At 34.6% G+C, this 19,848-nt stretch overlaps 1 protein-coding gene across 1 annotated transcript; it reads left to right on the forward strand.

Annotated features, from left to right (window-relative positions):
* On the forward strand, nucleotides 1-19,579 carry LOC102801746 (tax1-binding protein 3-like). The gene is made up of 4 exons (XM_078006281.2): nucleotides 1-52; nucleotides 17,552-17,665; nucleotides 18,571-18,648; nucleotides 19,104-19,579. The coding sequence occupies exons 1-4, from the start codon at nucleotides 20-22 to the stop codon at nucleotides 19,221-19,223; spliced, it is 345 nt and encodes a 114-aa protein (XP_077862407.2). The 5' UTR covers nucleotides 1-19; the 3' UTR covers nucleotides 19,224-19,579.
* Nucleotides 19,580-19,848: the final 269 nt, after the last annotated feature.

The following is a 19,848-nucleotide window of genomic DNA, read 5'->3' on the forward strand; positions in this document are numbered from 1 at the left end:
CAGTCATTGCTTCGTCAAGATGGTTGATATCGGAGGAGAGGGCATCCCGTGCGTAAGTCGACAAATCTTGTGTTTTTATATTGTTTTGAAGACTGTCCATAATTGAGTTTCAACACATCGGTCTCTTATATATTCGTTCATTTTATCAGTGAATTGTGTCGCAAAATTCCAATTGATTCTATCGCGCGAGTCTAGTTTTGCGGCACTTGTGTGTGACAGTTTTACGTTGTTGTTGGTGGAGCGCAACCGTTCAACGGCTAATTGGGGTTGGGTTGGGACTTTTATTTTGACGTTAGCACACCGTTGTCGTGGGAAGCTCGTCGCATTTTCGCATTGCACGTGGAAGTAAATGTGGCATAACTAAGTTGTCATGAGTTTACCAGCTACGTTCAGAAACATTGATTATTCCCACCAAAACGCCCCGTCATCAACTACAGACGGTCTGCTTGAGATGCTGGAAAGTAACTTACACCAAAGACCCCACCCACCCGCTGGTTCGCATGTTTAGTGGATGATTATCAAATCAATTCCATTATGCTCACCAACTGTAACAATATCAATTTAAGTCTAGATCTCTAGGTTCTCTAAATTAGAAATATTGATCAACAAGTCTTCTCAACTTATTTCTCTTCATTTGAATAAGTAATTATTTGCTAAAATACCAAAGACATTGTTGTCTTCACAACACAGCTCTGTTAAGATCCCGTTGTCAAATACCGTCAAATACCGAAGTACTCATACAATCAGCATGTAATCCATGATGACTTGAACAGCTGTGAGCAGTATAACAATTGATTTGTTTTGTGAATACAAAGTTATTACCAAACGCTTCAGCGTGGTATTAAGATTTTGTTTTCAGGCTTGGGTGGTATCAAGGTGGAAAATGGTTGCACATATGGGGGGTAATTCCTGGAATTGCAATAGAGAGGGTTCAGGCCGAAATACATATATATAGTGTTTCCATGTTTCGTCTGATATTTCTGTGGTATTCTGCTGCTGTAAATAATGCAAGATTTGTTCCGAAATTCAGTGTGTTGTGTGCACTCCAGGGTTATTCGTTTTTTTGCTCAAAACACCCCTATTTTTTAATGGCAGAGTCGAATAGTTTCACTCCCACTGGGAAATCTGCATTGTTACTTGAATGAGAGCTAACTAAACACATTTTCCAGACCGGCGAAAGTGTATGCAACAGCCAATTTTAACAGCCTGTCACGTGATTTTAGTCTGAATGTCAACCTCAAAAGAGGCTAATCCATTTACGCAGGTATAACTGGGAATAGAATATGTGAGGGATTGTATCAACAGAGATGTGTATAATGAAAAGTAACATCTATCCTTCTTTTGCATCGCTGAGCATTTCTGTTTTAGTATACTGGTTTGAAAATGTTGAATTTGCATGATTTGCAATGTGTTTTTTTACTGAAACTCCCCTATTGATCGAATCCCGGGTTTGAAAGAGAACGGCACACCACGTGATTCGTTTGAATACAATGGTGAAGGCACGCAAGCATGACTTACGTTGTCAGCAGTAGTCGCTGAGCTTCACGCTACAACTTCACTTGTGATGTTGCTTGTTAGCCGTGGATTGAATTAATCTTGATTACCGGTTAAAATGTTGCTTATTTGGCGTTGGTGATCTTTATTTGGAACTGGGTAACGTCGCCAGCAGAAACCTCCTGGGATTTTGATGTTGATGGTTGCGCCTCCATGGCAATCGCTAATTTTACTGCGGGTGGATCTTCCAAGAGCCCTTCGGGGTTTATAAAACTCATTCAACATACATAAAGTTCTCTCAATCGTAGTAGTCCATGTGATGTACACCTAATATGCCAAACATGTTACTGAACGATTTTGCCAATGAAAACAAGCCGGTTGGCGATCCACTCCACTAAAAAAAAACTAGCAATATGTTTTCGGCTGTTGCCATGGTAGGACATGAACGTGAAGCTAACGTCGGTTTATAACTAAAACTGGGCACCGTATACAAAGTTCGCAAAAAAACATTCAGTCCTTAGAAGTCATTTTATTTTATTGCTAGGACATATGCTGTTGTTAGGGATTGGTCAGTTACTTCGGCCTGGGGGTGGATCAGTAGGGGGGTTTCCCTGTTATTGATTTTGCGAATGGGGGGGGGGGGTCTATTTAACTTTTAAATATGCATATTTTGCTCTATAAAATACCAAAATCCAACACAAATTTATACAAAAATCAAAGTGTCCTTTGTTTTCATAAGCACAGACTGTGCTTCAGGTGTAAAGCTTTCCTGGTCTATAAGATATGAAAGATATATTAAATCCAAATTAGTTTTCGAACCGCCTAGATTCAAATCCTCTTTTCCTATCTTATAAGGGCGTTTATCAAGTGAGTACTCCACAGCTTTGTTTTTATTTACTATCTTTAGCAGCATAGATTTCCCTACTTCCTGCAGCTTTTTCTGTAGTCGTTTTTTGGCTTTATCATGCTTCCCCTCCCCTCCTAAGGTGACTGGTCTATTAAATGCAAACACTAAAAATTACGGCAAACCACGATATTTTCAATGCACATCATACATTTTGTAATCATGTCAGAGCCAAAACTGTTAATGTTTCTTTGTTTTTCGGGGGGGGGGGGGGGGGGGGGTCAGCATGTTTTAAAATATAATGTTAGGGGGTCGCCCACTTTTTTGTTGTTGATAGGAGTGGGTCAACTGAGATTTACAGCTGACAAAATGGAATCTGCCGACCCCCCCCCCCCCCAGGCCAGAGTAACTGAACAATCCCTTAAATTTATTATTTCCAACCGATAGTATTTTCTAGATTGCAGGCAGCATTTACAGTTCATTCAAAGTTCAAAGTTGCGTCGGGATTACGTTGATACAGTGTAACAATGTCGGCGTCGGTGATCTCTTACCGGTGTGCAACGTAGCCAAAATAAAAGGCATGAATACAAGACTAGTGGGAGGTAATAAATTTGGGGTCGAAAGTATTCAAAAAACAGTTTTTGGCTGTTGCCATGGTAGCTGTGGACCAGGATTGTTTTGCCAATTAGTGACGGTACGACCTGCCTGTCAATTATAAACAAAATTAGCCAAGCCAAAAAAAATCTCAGTAAATTGTTGCCCACACTCAAGCGGATTAGAATGAGCTACGTCCATGCTTTTTAATCATAGAAATGTAGGGTGTGATACATTTGACGTGAAGGTATTAAAACATTCAGTTGTTGGCTGTTTCCATGGAAACGGTTGTCAGAATTTGTTTTCAGATTTTACCAATAGTAACTTTGTGCCCACACTCAAGCTGAGCAAAATGAGCTATGTCTGAGGTGTTGCATCCAAAATTTGTAGGAGATACATTTCCTGATAACTATGGTGAAGGTGTGACCTACCTGCTAAGTTTGAGCGAAATCGGCCAAGCCAAACAAATCACAGAAGAATTAATACGTGAAAACACTAGAAATCACACACACACACATATACACAAAATTAAAGTGATTTTAAGGGCAATCCAAGTGGAGCGAATCGCCAATACCATGTTCATTTGCATATTGACCGTGAAAATACCAAAAACATCATTGCATGGGTGATATGCAAATTAGTTTTAGTCAAAATAAGTTACTGCTTAGAAGTACCATTACTGTTGTTCAAATTTCATTTCACTCGGCAAATATATTCATGTACCCAAACGTAAAGTATCGTACTTCTAAATAATGTTTATTTCTGCTATGTTTCGAAAAACGCTACTCTTGAACGGACTACTTTATTCGCTCTCAGACCTCATTTGCATATGGGTGTGGAAGTACAGATTTTGATTTCAGGGACGAATCAAAATAAACTGCAGTATATATGTAATAATGTGGAATACTTCCTTTCACTGTGAACATTTTTCCGCTAAAATAAATTCCAGTGAAAATGCCATTTCCCTCATACTCTATTGAGACTTGACACAGCACAGTGAAAATTTGATTCACACCGTATGCTTGAAAACTTTTCATCGAAAATAAATTAAGTGAAATTCTGTGTGATTTCATGAGAGTTGAAAATGAAAAAATTATATGACACCCAACCCTACCACTCCATACACAATGTAACCACACCTCAAAAACATCCTTTCACCAGTGTATTCTATTTGAATTCAGGAGAAATTTAAATAAACAAATTATATGACAACGAACTTAATTATAATTTCAACCTCTAGTTCAGCACTGATGAAATAAACTACCTCATCTTTATGCCAACTTGAAGTTATTCAATGCCTACACCAGTGACTTCAAAATCTATGTTTCAATTCCAGGAATTTCACTTGCTATTAATTGTATGGGAGTGCCAGTCTTTCATGAATTTCTATTGTCATGTCAATTTCTTGTGATTACTCGGAAAATGAAGCTGTAACCACAGACCACAGTGCTGCAACTAAATCCTGGCATAAGCACCGGTTAGGCAGTCTTGAACTATGCATGTGAAGCCAGCTGAGAGGTATATCCAATCCTATAGATTTCTCATTGTTTGGTAACTATTTGCTGCAAATGCAACAAAAATCAATATAAAAAATATTACCCATACAGCATTCTACAGGTTACTTGTATTATTATATACGTTTGTCAAGTACCATATTGTGGCAGCCTGCATTCAGGTTTATGGTGTATGTATGCTTTTATAATCTTATTTTTAAACGTTAGAACATCATTTAAAAAACATTATATTCTCTTGCATAAATGTGTAAAACAATTTCGCTATACTGTAAAATACTTAATTTTCACTATTTTTGCTGAAGGGAATACTTCAGGGAAAATAAAATTCAGCGAATACACCTTTTTTCCTATATTTTACCTCCAACTTGTCAAAAAACAGTGAAAATAAATTCCATACTGAACAACCAAAAAGTATTTTCAGCGAAAATTAATTCCAGTTTAAATAAATCTTTTCACAGTATATTAAAATTTTACACTTTTTTCTTTTCGTTTTTTCTGTGCATTGTTCTCTCAGGTAAATTTTTGAACTATTATTATTTTATTAATTTATTTATTAATGAGAAATACAGGATAAAAATGTGTTTGTTTTACAAAAGTATGAAAAATGTATTATTAAACATATATTTTTAGAAAATATAATTGAAGTCACTTAAACTATTATTATTATATCACTTAGCAATAATGTGTTTGAAACCAAGTATTCCTATGAAAATTATTTCAAAATTCTGCCATGATTGCCGTGTATATTAAGCATAGGATTTGAATTGAATTGAAAGTTCTTTATAAAAGTTGTTTTTTCACAGTTTTGTTAAATGTGTGAGAGAATCCCTTCACTTGTGAACACAATGGTTTTATAAAGTGGGAATTGTAGGATATTGTGGTCAGGCGCTCAATTTAATAGAATTCAGATAATAGCATTGCTACTGACTGGGCAAATTAAAAGACCGCTTTGAAGATTAGCGATGCAGAGAAAATTAGGTTGTCAAATTAATTGATAGCGTTGTTGCAGCAAAAAAAGTTGGCATTTTCGAAAAAAGTATCTGTTTACTTTCATGATGCTAGTGAACAATAATCAACATTTAAAAATAAAAAGTTGGCACAGATTTTGTTATAATAAGTTTTATTATTCTTAGCTAATTTGAACAGAAGTACTTCATGAGAATTTTAGAACTATAAATAAAATCACTGTATTTCTAATATACTGTGCTCACACAGCTGCTATTTTAAGAAATGATAAATATTCATAATATGCATTATTTGGGGAAATTACATGTACTAAAGCATAAATTCATTGCTGCTTTAATTAATTTTACTTGTGTAATATTACATAATAGATAACAAAAAATGTTTTGATTAAATTACCACACTCAGAGCATTATTGTTTGGGGGTAGGACCATGTTGAAATAGAATACTAGTACATGTCTAGTGACTACTAATTAACCCTTTGAATGCCATAATTTTTTCGCTAAAAAATTTCTGTACAAAATTTCATAGATTTTTAGTTTTTTTTCTGTAATTTCTCTTTTATTTTTAGACCATATGGATATAATTTTCTATTGCCTATAGCTCCTGATCAAAATCTTTGGGGAAAATACGGAAAAATTTATTTATTTTGTGAAAATTAACAAAGTTCAAATAATTAAGTTGATTCGATATAGATAAATATATTAATAAATGTGACCTAATTATTTTGGTTTATTTTATGGTAATAGGTAATAAAAGTTGAGTTAGGTGTTCAAAGGCTATAATAATTGATGTTTGCAAAATGAGTTTTATTGTGATTATAATTTACTACCGTCTGGAGTCTGGAAGGGGGAGGGCGGCACCCTTGTCACTCTGCTATTGAAGTTGCACTAGAATGGATGATGATGAAGGTGGCAGGTTATACATGTAATGGTTATAATGTCTGTTGTAGTTTATTTTCTGTTGTAATAACTTAAGCATTTTTATTCAGTTTTTCTCAGACCTGGTTATATTATTTTCTCAATTAGTAACTCATATGTTTACATATGACAGATGCGTGTCTATGGTCAAAATAAGTCATTAATCCAGCATATAATAAATACAGTTTTAGATTTATGTGTGCTTTTTTTTTCACTCATTCATTAAAAAGTCTTAACAAAATTAGATTTTTTGTTGTACATTGAAGTATCACTTAAAAAACACTATTGGAATGTAGAGACAACTAGAATAGAAGGTCCTAAGTTCAAATCTAATTAGAATGGTGAATAATTGATTAACCTTATTAACTAGCGAGTGACTTAAATGTTTTCTCACATACTCGCCAGTTCACTTTTGAAATCAGGATAAATATAAAGTTCTCTGACCTAGGCTTGGTGATGTTTAAAATTAACCGCAGAATGCATTTAGTCACGTACAAATAAACAAGTTCTTTTTAGAAAGTGTACATCCTGATTTTTTTCTGTCAACATTGACTTAGTCAGAGATTTGCCCATTCCCATGCCCTCGTTACATTTACTTGCCCCGACACTGAGTGCTCTGTTTTTTGCTCCTTTAATCTTTTTCTTTTATTTCTGCCATTTGTATAATCAGTGTGTTCCAGTGTATTTCATCTCTTCTAATTTACTTCTTCACTATAGGTGAAGTTAACGTTACAAAAGAATTAATTGACTTCGTATGTCACTTGACTGCACACATTGAACTTCGAAGAGCCGCTTGTCTACACTTGAAATTGAACTTGTGTAGTTGTAGTGTAATTGATTTCTGATACTTGTACTGAGATTCAGTAATGACAGTCCTGTTTATCAATAGTAACCCAAGGTATTGAAAATACATGTCACAGTTTGTTTGTTTTTAAGTCTGTGAGCCAAAAAATTATGTTTCAGAGGAAGTTTGGATTTTAATCATTGTACTCACAGTGAAACATTCATTCCTATAGCTGACCTTTTGAAAGGTCATTTATGTTTACATTCTAGATTTGAGTGTGTAAACTACTAATAGAGTAAATACGTACAGTACAGTTACTTAAATGTGGACTACTTGTACTGTACTTTGTATAAGTTCGCTCTTTCTCAAAGTAAACTAAATGCTGTTTTTCATAAATGTAGAGATGAGAAAAAAACTCAAATTGAGGTTTCCAAAATTGGGCGTACTCACCGATTACTAGATCTAACATTTGTAAGATGTACCATGATATGTAAAAGTTTTTAAATAAATTTTCTGCTTTATTTATAATAATTGCATTCTATAGTTATGATTAGATTTATTAACTTTCAGTGTTTTCTCACCCACATTCTGTGTACATTTCACATTTATGAGTCATCTCACCAACAGATGTGACATACATTATAAAACCTCACCCCCACATCACACAGCCAGGACCTTGCTGATTAATATGGTTAAGACATTGCTTGCTGAAAATCTCTATGGATAGCCAATATAAATGGTATATATCGGTGTCTAAGGGTAATGCTTTGTTCCATTTATTTGGGAAAAAAGTAAACATTTATAATTTTGTATAGCTTAATGTAAATCATTACCCAAATATCAATAAGGGTTCTGTTCTCTTCAAATTCCTCGTGCATTACCTCAAATTTCATCTGATCCAAATCCAATCAGAAATCATGTTATGAGTTATTTTCTCGTAAGGCTCAGACTAATTGGTTGACATTCAAGACGATTTAGATAGTCATTTTGTCAGATGTAGTAAAAGTGATGTATACTGTTGTTTGGTATTAAAAGTGAACAGAGCCTCATTGCTTACGTTGTATTCAAATCAGATTGTGCATAAGTGATTACCTTTCTTGAATCTGGTGAAATCCTTCTCTCAAAATACCTTTTCAAGGGGAAAATAAGTTAACTTCATGGTAATAGTTACCTATAGTCATATTGGATGTAAATAATTTAGGAATAAGATACAGAGGCAAAATTAGCATTACCTTATTACCAAACGCTTCAGCGTGGTATTAAGATTTTGTTTTCAGGCTTGGGTGGTACCAAGGTGGAAAATGGTTGCACATATGGGGGGTAATTCCTGGAATTGCAATAGAGAGAGTTCAGGCCGAAATACATATATATAGTGTTTCCATGTTTCGTCTGATATTTCTGTGGTATTCTGCTGCTGTAAATAATGCAAGATTTGTTCCGAAATTCAGTGTGTTGTGTGCACTCCAGGGTTATTCGTTTTTTGCTCAAAACACCCCTATTTTTTAATGGCAGAGTCGAATAGTTTCACTCCCACTGGGAAATCTGCATTGTTACTTGAATGAGAGCTAACTAAACACATTTTCCAGACCGGCGAAAGTGTATGCAACAGCCAATTTTAACAGCCTGTCACGTGATTTTAGCATTTCTGTTTTAGTATACTGGTTTGAAAATGTTGAATTTGCATGATTTGCAATGTGTTTTTTTACTGAAACTCCCCTATTGATCGAATCCCGGGTTTGAAAGAGAACGGCACACCACGTGATTCGTTTGAATACAATGGTGAAGGCACGCAAGCATGACTTACGTTGTCAGCAGTAGTCGCTGAGCTTCACGCTACAACTTCACTTGTGATGTTGCTTGTTAGCCGTGGATTGAATTAATCTTGATTACCGGTTAAAATGTTGCTTATTTGGCGTTGGTGATCTTTATTTGGAACTGGGTAACGTCGCCAGCAGAAACCTCCTGGGATTTTGATGTTGATGGTTGCGCCTCCATGGCAATCGCTAATTTTACTGCGGGTGGATCTTCCAAGAGCCCTTCGGGGTTTATAAAACTCATTCAACATACATAAAGTTCTCTCAATCGTAGTAGTCCTTGTGATGTACACCTAATATGCCAAACATGTTGCTGAACGATTTTGCCAATGAAAACAAGCCGGTTGGCGATCCACTCCACTAAAAAAAAAAAACTAGCAATATGTTTTCGGCTGTTGCCATGGTAGGACATGAACGTGAAGCTAACGTCGATTTATAACTAAAACCGGGCACCGTATACAAAGTTCGCAAAAAAACATTCAGTCCTTAGAAGTAATTTTATTTTATTGCTAGGACATATGCTGTTGTTAGGGATTGGTCAGTTACTTCGGCCTGGGGGTGGATCAGTATGGGGGTTACCCTGTTTTTGATTTTGCGAATGGGGGGGGGGTCACTTTGTTTTCCACAATTCACACACGCGCTTATGCATATATTTTTTTAAATTTTATTTCAGAACAATAGATTAAAAAGTTAATCGTACAAATGTGTTCTTAATAATAACTATTACCCATATTGCCTATAAATTTGTTGATGCAAAAAATGTTATAGGCTAAATATTTTGGGGTTGAAGTTGACAAATAACTAACAGATTATGCAATGCGGCAGAGCCCCATGCAATTATACAGTTAAGTTTTGAACACATCCCAAGTCCATGTGATATCAGATTATTTTATTTAAAGTCTGAAGTCACCATTGTATAAGATATTTACTGGATTTATCCAATTGTAGCTGGAGACGGAAAAACACAGCAATTAGTACAAAGAGCAGTGACAGTTTTTGTTCAGCAAATCAAAAAAGTTAAATGGATTCATGTATATAAATAAATAGTTTTTTTGATTTTTTAACTTTTAAATATGCATATTTTGCTCTGTAAAATACCAAAATCCAACACAAATTTATACAAAAATCAAAGTGTCCTTTGTTTTCATAAGCACAGACTGTGCTTCAGGTGTAAAGCTTTCCTGGTCTATAAGATATGAAAGATATATTAAATCCAAATTAGTTTTCAAACCGCCTAGATTGAAATCCTCTTTTCCTATCTTATAAGGGCGTTTATCAAGTGAGTACTCCACAGCTTTGTTTTTATTTACTATCTTTAGCAGCATAGATTTCCCTACTTCCTGCAGCCTTTTTTGTAGTCGTTTTTTGGCTTTATGCTTCCCCTCCCCTCCTAAGGTGACTGGTCTATTGAATGCAAACACTAAAAATTACGGCAAACCACGATATTTTCAATGCACATCATACATTTTGTAATCATGTCAGAGCCAAAACTGTTAATGTTTCTTTGTTTTTCGGGGGGGGGGGGGGTCAGCATGTTTTAAAATATAATGTTAGGGGGTCGCCCACTTTTTGTTGTTGATAGAGGTGGGTCAACTGAGATTTACAGCTGACAAAATCGAATCTGCCGCCCCCCTAGGCCAGAGAAACTGAACAATCCCTTAAATTTATTATTTCCAACCGATAGTATTTTCTAGATTGCAGGCAGCATTTACAGTTCATTCAAAGTTCAAAGTTGCGTCGGGATTACGTTGATACAGTGTAACAATGTCGGCGTCGGTGATCTCTTACCGGTGTGCAACGTAGCCAAAATAAAAGGCATGAATACAAGACTAGTGGGAGGTAATAAATTTGGGGTCGAAAGTATTCAAAAAACAGTTTTTGGCTGTTGCCATGGTAGCTGTGGACCAGGATTGTTTTGCCAATTAGTGACGGTACGACCTGCCTGTCAATTATAAACAAAATTAGCCAAGCCAAAAAAAATCTCAGTAAATTGTTGCCCACACTCAAGCGGATTAGAATGAGCTATGTCCATGCTTTTTAATCATAGAAATGTAGGGTGTGATACATTTGGCGTGAAGGTATTAAAAAATTCAGTTGTTGGCTGTTTCCATGGAAACGGTGGTCAGAATTTGTTTTCAGATTTTACCAATAGTAACTTTGTGCCCACACTCAAGCTGAGCAAAATGAGCTATGTCTGAGGTGTTGTATCCAAAATTTGTAGGAGATACATTTCCTGATAACTAGGGTGAAGGTGTGACCTACCTGCTAAGTTTGAGCGAAATCGGCCAAGCCAAACAAATCACAGAAGAATTAATACGTGAAAACACTAGAAATCACACACACACACAGATACGCAAAATTAAAGTGATTTTAAGGGCAATCCAAGTGGAGCGAATCGCCAATACCATGTTCATTTGCATATTGACCGTGAAAATACCAAAAACATCATTGCATGGGTGATATGCAAATTAGTTTTAGTCAAAATAAGTTACTGCTTAGAAGTACCATTACTGTTGTTCAAATTTCATTTTACTCGGCAAATATATTCATGTACCCAAACGTAAAGTATCGTACTTCCAAATATTGTTTATTTCTGCTATGTTTTGAGAAACGCTACTCTTGAACGGACTACTTTATTCGCTCTCAGACCTCATTTGCATATGGGGTGTGGAAGTACCGATTTTGATTTCAGGGACGAATCAAAATAAACTTCAGTATATATGTAATAATGCGGAATACTTCCTTTCACTGTGAACATTTTTCCGCTAAAATAAATTCCAGTGAAAATGCCATTTCCCTCATACTCTATTGAGACTTGACACAGCACTGTGAAAATTTGATTCACACCGTATGCTTGAAAACTTTTCATCGAAAATAAATTAAGTGAAATTCTGTGTGATTTCATGAGAGTTGAAAATGAAAAAATTATATGACACCCAACCCTACCACTCCATACACAATGTAACCACGCCTCAAAAACATCCTTTCACCAGTGTATTCTATTTGAATTCAGGAGAAATTTAAATAAACAAATTATATGACGACGAGTCTTTTATTTTCTATTGTAATGTCAATTTCTTGTGATTACTCGGAAAATGAAGCTGTAACCACAGACCACAGTGCTGCAACTAAATCCTGGTATAAGCACCGGTTAGGCAGTCTTGAACTATGCATGTGAAGCCAGCTGAGAGGTATATCCAATCCTATAGATTTCTCATTGTTTGGTAACTATTTGCTGCAAAAGCAACAAAAATCAATATAAAAATATTACCCACACAGCATTCTACCGGTTACTTGTTTGTTCTATTACCAGTAGTAGCACTCACAGTTATGTGAATAACAGAGTCTATGGTCTATGGTCAAAATAAGTTGAAGTTAATAATCCAGTATAAATTTTCTGCTATTTTATGCTTCTCTTATAGATAGAGGAAATATGGTACATTTAAACCAATTAATATTTATTTTACATTCAATATGTTCACATCTGTAAGTACTGTACCAGTGTAGTACTGACTGTCATCTGTCATGACTTGTTTTGATGAATTGATTGTGCTAGGCATCTCGGCAATTGGAAGATACATGCAGTTTTATATATAAATAGTTCACCTTAATGTAAATGGAGCTACGTGTGGACCTACTGCCAAGACCTGCGGATTCTTCTACACCCAGTCATACAAGTAGTACCACACATAGTTTATGTATATCCTGGTTTATGCATATCCTGCATCAGTGAGCTGACCCCCCCCCCTTCAAGTCAATTAATGTAAACAGCTTCAATTTATGAAAATTTCATGAATCTGCAAACATTTAATTTGAATTAACCTTTTGAGTCAACTTTCGTCCCCACTCACAAAATAAAATGTTACATTTTTGACAGATGTTTTCAAATTTTTTATCAAGACCATTTGATCCAAAATGATCAAAATAATTACAGAAGAAAACTTAAAAATAGGCAAAATGTTGCACCGAAATACTGGCGGGAAAATAGGGTTGTTTACGTAGTTCATGGCATTCAAACTTTTTCTATAGATTCTGAAATTCAACTTAATAAATAGGGGTAAACAAAATATCATGTTGTTGTGTTTCAAAAATGGCATTTATAGCGAAGGGGTTGTCATCTGTTCATGCAATGGTAACAATGCATGCTAAAAACTCAAAGGCTCATGGGTAGACACTTGTTTGTAAACAACGACACGCTATGGTCGTCTGCCACATGCACATGTGACAGCTCCCTGCTTCAATCATTGTCACATGTCATCAACTTTTCATATTTCTCACCCAATACCAAAAACTGTTTGAAAAATAGCAAAGAATAGACATTTTTGGAGCAATTTTCACAAGTGTTTCAACATTTATTTCATTAAAAATAAATAGTATTCGTCAGAATGTCCTGAAAAGTACAATGAGCAATCTTATAACTATGTTCAAAGTTGGTAAATTATGCGAAGTGTTTTATTAAATTTTTTTGAGAAAATTTTGAGAGTTTACATAACAATATATGTTGCCATTGGGAACACCCGGATGGCCCCCAACATGAAATTGTGCGCTTTATTGGTAGCGTTTAGCAATGTGTAGCTTGCCAGAAAGTTGTTTTTACAGCTTTGCTGCCTTGCTGGTTGGCTGATTTTCTCCAGTTATTTCTCGTTGTTATCATAGCTTACTTGAGTATTTCACAGCTATTCTCATTTTGGGACTAGCACAAAAGATACAGAAACTGAACACAAAAAGGATGCTAGAAAGACATTAGCTATGTGTCGATGTACTTTAAAGCAGTCATGTGGGTCCCATGCAACACATACAATGTTGACATATGAACATGAGCTACACACTGACACAGTTTATGGTTATGATAAGTATAGAGCTTTTTAGCTTCGCTGTAGACTTTGTCGAGCGGAGCTTATCATATGAGTGATTGTCCGTCGTCGTCCGTGTCAATGTTTTACTTTTTCGACTTCTTCCTGAAAACTACAAGCCTGAATGCTTTGATACTTGGTGTATATGTACCTTGGGTAGACCTCTTTTAGGTTTGTTCATTTCATATTGATATCTTCAATTCTCTAATTTTGGTGAATATTTTTGTCATTTTTGGTAAAAAGTGATATTTTCGACTTCTTGTTAAAAACCACAAGTCCGATTGCTTTGATATTACATATATAGGTACTACATGTGGACCACTCTCAGATTTGTTCATTTCGTGATGATATCTTCGATTCTCTAATTATGGTGAATATTTTTGTCATTTTGGTAGAAAGTGATATTTTCGACTTCTTGTTAAAAACTGATTGAAAGTCCGATTGCTTTGTTACTATACCTATTGTTCATTTTCTAATGATGTCTTCAGTTCTTTAATTGAAATGTGCATTGCTAACAGCGGAGCTATCTCAGCCAATAGGCTGTTTGTTTCTGATCCTTGTCTAGACTGGTATTGTGTGGATTACTTTTAAATACTTTAATCCGAATTTATTCATAGGGGTTTTAGTAATCTCTATTTGGAAAGTGAACACTAAGCATTTTCGTATGACAACTAAAAGGCTTCAGCATTCCACCTTGTGATTCTTAAATTTAGAATCTATATTTAAAAAAAACCCTGTTATATAAATAATGTACACAAGGTATTGAGCTATCATCCTTGCAATGAATATAAATTCCTAATCCGGATTGATATGATGAGGTAATTATAGCGGTACAATAGTCACTTGCTTGACCTATGTTATTATAAGAACAACTCTTACAGTTGTCTCACACACTTCCTAATACCATAATAACCACATATCACAATGTAATTAAATAATAGATTGTTTGGATTTATAAATGTGCTATTTAAACACAGTATATTAGTCACAGACTTTACAAGGATATCAAGTTCACTCATGTCTATAAATACTACTTGTTCTATTTATAGGTATCACTTGGTATAAACACATAGTTGTTCTTAAAATAGAAACCTACTCATATTTTATGAGAAATTTGGTCATAAATCGCATGACAATGTTCATTGGTTTATTATGTAAAATCATGAAGCTATTGTCCCATGGCACCATAAAATAGCATTCTATTGTGTGTTACAGTGACGTATTTTGAGACACTTGTACTACATTTTTTCAAAAATAGCTATTTTTAGAACAATTCCATTTTTCAACACTTTTTAAAACCCAGATTTTTGAAAAAATTCAGGAAAACAAAAAGTAGGCCATCATTAACAATATATTATTTTTTCAGCCTATGTCACCAGCCTACAATTTGAGATATGGCATAATATCTCTGCCATAGGAACCTATGGTAAAAGCACTATAATACTGCCAAAATGGCCGCTATCCACTAAAATACAACCATGATATTCTCGAAAATTAATCTGGTGACCCCCATTTTTTTAAGTCAATATTCTTATATTGCCTGGAAGTACAATATATTACAAAATTAAGAAATTCTGGGTTTTTGAAATCATTAGTAGGCATCTACCTTAAAGCAGGGGCAAACTGGTAGCAAATTTATTGTTAAAATCTTCATTATGTAAAACTAATAGTAAGTTGGGGGGCTTAATTTTTTTTATATGCAAATTATAAAGTAAATTAACGTGCTACATTAAAATTACATGTGTATTTTTTATACTATTCGCAGCATCATTAAAATTTTATGGAAAATGATAAACTTTTGAATTTTAGAATCATTTAAAATAGATTTAATATTATTCTTACAAGGGTGGTTGTCATGGTGATATTCATGTACCGTACTTGTATTGATATACACATACATTTTCTCATAATCCACCTTGGCAAGTACTGTAAAATGACTACTTTTCACTGGGTTTAAATTTCGCTGATTTACAATTTCAGGCATATTCAGTGGGTTTTAAATTCATGGTTTTATCATTTAGATAATGTGTTCTATGCTAAATTTTACATATTCTCTGGGTTTTAATTTAGTGCATTTTCCAGTCAGCGAAATAAGCAAATTTAAAAATCTAGTGAATAGTATGTTTGTACAATGATTAACCTAAAATGACAGCATAGCAAGAATCACTAAAATACACATTAGACAACCAGGCATCTGCTGATCACAGAGATTAAAATACTATCACATTAGACAACCAGGTATCTGCTGATCACAGAGATTAAAATACTATCACATTAGACAACCAGGTATCTGCTGATCACAGAGATTAAAATACTATCACATTAGACAACAGGGTATCTGCTGATCAAGGGAAATGACATCCAAAGCTGTTCTGATACAGAAAAAAAGTACAGTGGCTTTTTAAATAATTTCAAGCCATGTGAAAGAGTAAATAATAAAATGAATGTTAATGATCAAGAAGTTGGTGAGGGAAATTTGAATTGCAAGGTGCTGCTGTCTCAATGACATATAATTTTTGTGAATTTATCCAGTAAAGCAAGTGTTATTGCTTTTTATTGTCCTTTTAAATTTAAAAGTCTGTAACATATTTGGTTTCATTCAGACTCAGTGTTGGTTATTTGAGCATATACTTTTACAGCTGTGAATGTTGAAGCACAGTCTGTGGTATGATATGACAGAACTAAACATCTGTCAAAAACTACCACTCTTCCATCAGATTGACATGATACACTGACTTGTTGAAAGCATTGCAATCTGTGACTTTCGTCACATGGGTGGCTGTTTAATTAAAGTAGATCGTATGAAATCCCACATGATTGTAAGATTGGGTTAGAAATCAAGCATGCTATGTTGGGAGGGTGAAGACTTTTTGTCTTGAAATTTCATTGTTACAGTTAATATAATTGAAAAGAATATGAATCACGTATTGTAATACCTCTATTAATTGAACTTTGAGAAAAGTATAAAACTCACATACCATAATATCTCTATTAATTGGACTTTGAGAAACGTATAAAACTCACATACCATAATACCTCCACTAATAGGACTTTGAGAAATGTATACAAGTTGTGTACCATAATACCACCATTAAATGAACTTTCAGAAACATACTCACGCTGCATACCGGGATACCTCAATTAATTGGTCTTTGAGAAAAATATACAAGTCGTGCACTGCAATCTGCCCATTAATTGGACATTGAGAAAAGTGTATGAGTCGCATACCGTAATCCCTCCATTAATGACATCTTTAGAGAAGAATACAAGTGGCGTGCCATAATCCCCTTCCCTAAATTAGACCTTGAACAAATGTTTTTTGGAGGTGGCTTAATTTTAACTGAGAAGAAACACTAAATTATATTGTATTATAGTGGGTCTAATCAGTGTTAACATGATTGTATAATTACACTTTTTTATTGGAGGTAATTTCAAACATAATTGAAATAGTATTATACTAGTTTTATTGTCACCAAGTGCATTGATAGCATTTGACTGTGGCCATTCCCTGTCAGGTGCTTGAATTACTAGTATCTATAAGTGATATCAACAATTTCACTTGTGTGTCTTCTTATCAAAATGCATTCTAATCCAAAGTATAGTCAAATAAATGATAAATGCACCTTGGCTAGCTACTCTGCTATGTAAATGTGTACTGTAAATTCAGTTACTTGATGAAGGAAATTACACACGTATAAGTTTTTATAGAATTAACTTTAGAATCAGAAAAGTTTGTTGGTCATTAGATAATTTCACTTTTGATTTTACAGATTGTTATTGAAGTAATCAAAGAACCTCGCAATGGTAAAGTCGGTCTTGGTTTCAGCATTGGTGGCGGAATTGATCAAGATCCATCCAAGAATCCGATATCCCCAAATGATAATGTAAGTCCATCACTCTGTTATAGCGCCCTCTCTAGTTTGAGCTCTTAAGAACTTTTGTTTCTGTGAGATGGTGTTCTTAAATTCACAAAGTCATTTCATCAAGGGGGAGGGCTTGTTGTTTAAAGTGAAATAAAGTGGTCTCTTTGTGGTGTGAGAAATAATAATAAAATGAATGAAAAAAAGACAACATATGTTTAATAGCACATATACCCACCAAAATGACTGCTGTCAAAATATGTCTAAAAATTATTATTTCATTATATGGCATATTTCTGCTTTCTATAAAAAAAAATGTTCTTAAATAATTTTTGAGCCAGTCAACATTTCCAGCAATGAAGTCACTGCTGTCACTCCTGATATTTTTGTCTTGGTTGCAACCGTACTTGCAATTGAATGTGTGCAAACAAGTCTCCCAAACATAATACCACATGTTTGGAAGGCAGGGAAGACAACACTCAAATTTATACTACTAGGTGAACAGTTAGCTCGGGGGAATTGAACTTGGAACCTTACTGATGCTAGGTGAACTACTGTACCATCGCCCATGTCTATTTTTTGCAAGGCTGTAGGTTTGATAGCAGCTTCCCTAGACCATAGTGAAAAACATTTTGTCAATAAAACAATGCTGTTTTTAGTTCCGTTGTTGACAGAGCTATTTATATTTTTGAATGTCGTTCTATCATCACCATTCATCATCATAATGAGCTTAACATTTTTCGCTTCTTTTTCATGAAAACTTCAGCTGTATGTTTTTGATAGATTGCTGTTTTTGACTTCTAGTTATTAGCTATCTCGATTGCATTTAATATATCATATCAGGTTTTTTTATTTTAATTTTCTATGTTCTATGTCCGATAAATAATTAAATAAAAATCTTCTCAAAACTTTATTCTTATACTCTGTAGGGCATTTTTGTAACGAATGTTGCGCAGGGCGGTCCTGCTGACAGGGCTGGACTCAGATACGCAGACAAAATACTAGAGGTAGGTTGAAAAATAATTTCTAGTCAGTCTTTGAATTCCTCAAGTGTGATTATAATCTAATTTGTGTTTTATGTACAAGGAGTCAATGCAAAGCAACTTAAGGGATTGTGCCTAATCGGCTAACCCAACCCTATGGAGTAACATTGAAGAATAACTTGATTACATTAAAGTTACATTGATGAACCAACAGAAAATAAATAGGTCTGTCATTGGATGTTCTACTTATCACAACTACAGTTCTGACCAATCATGGCAGATCTTGTATAATTCAGACAAATCATGACAATTATATGACTTTTGAAACCTCTATTACGATTCCGACCAATCATAGAAACCGTTCTTTCTGTCATGTCCCATCTTGTATCTGATTCAACTAGAAGCATTAGATTACAGAAGCTCTTGCCTCTGTGACATTTCGTTTTAATGGTAATTTTTTTTTAAATTTTAATTTTTAGGCAAATGGTTTTGATTTAACCATGGCAACGCATAAACATGCTGTGAAATTACTGTCGAAAGAGAGAGAGCCAAGAGTTGTAATGAAAGTTACAAGACCAGGATTGGTTCCACCGCACTGATCTATTGCCTTTGTAAAAAATTTTCCTCATCAAATAGCGGAACTTATTGCCATGCCAGCTTACCAGACAAGAAACACATAGCAAAGCCAATTTATTATATAAATCCAGCTCTGTCCAAATCAGTGGCTTTTTCTCACTTCTCATTGGTCAGTGACTGACTGCATGCCAGGTGTTACTGTTTCATCAACCAATAGTTTTGGACAATGAATTTTTGCTGAAACTTTTATAAGATAAAATGTTGCAAGCAATTTTGATAATTCTAGATGCAGATAATATATGGTGTATATAAAGGGTGTTTGGTCATCTTATTGTCACAGTGAAGCTACAATCTGATTAAAATGAGATGTATTGTAAAAGTGGTTTGTGTCTTCTCAGCTTTTACCCTGTCATATATATCTGACAAACAATAGAAAATCTTAATTTTCACAATTGCTTCTAAACCAATCAAAAAACGTTTTACTTCTAGAATGTACCTGCATTATATTGCACACACATCATAATGCATTTTGATTGGATGTTGTGAGATTTAAATGAGCTATGGGAGTTGATCAGAAGATCCTAAATCATGGAAATGGCGAAAAATGAAAATTTATACTCAAAACCCAAAACAACAAATAGATATTAT

The sequence above is a fragment of the Saccoglossus kowalevskii genome, chromosome 9, assembly GCF_978046115.1.
Source record: "Saccoglossus kowalevskii chromosome 9, keSacKowa6.1, whole genome shotgun sequence".
Lineage (NCBI taxonomy): Eukaryota > Metazoa > Hemichordata > Enteropneusta > Harrimaniidae > Saccoglossus > Saccoglossus kowalevskii.

What these genes read in the sequence shown, in the direction of transcription:
- LOC102801746 (XM_078006281.2), top strand. Translation starts at nt 20, where the DNA reads ATGGTTGATATCGGAGGAGAGGGCATCCCGTGC. An exon ending in CGATATCCCCAAATGATAAT is followed by an intron (nt 17,666 to 18,570) that starts GTAAGTCCATCA and finishes TATACTCTGTAG; the next exon opens with GGCATTTTTGTAACGAATGT. An exon ending in ACGCAGACAAAATACTAGAG is followed by an intron (nt 18,649 to 19,103) that starts GTAGGTTGAAAA and finishes TTTAATTTTTAG; the next exon opens with GCAAATGGTTTTGATTTAAC.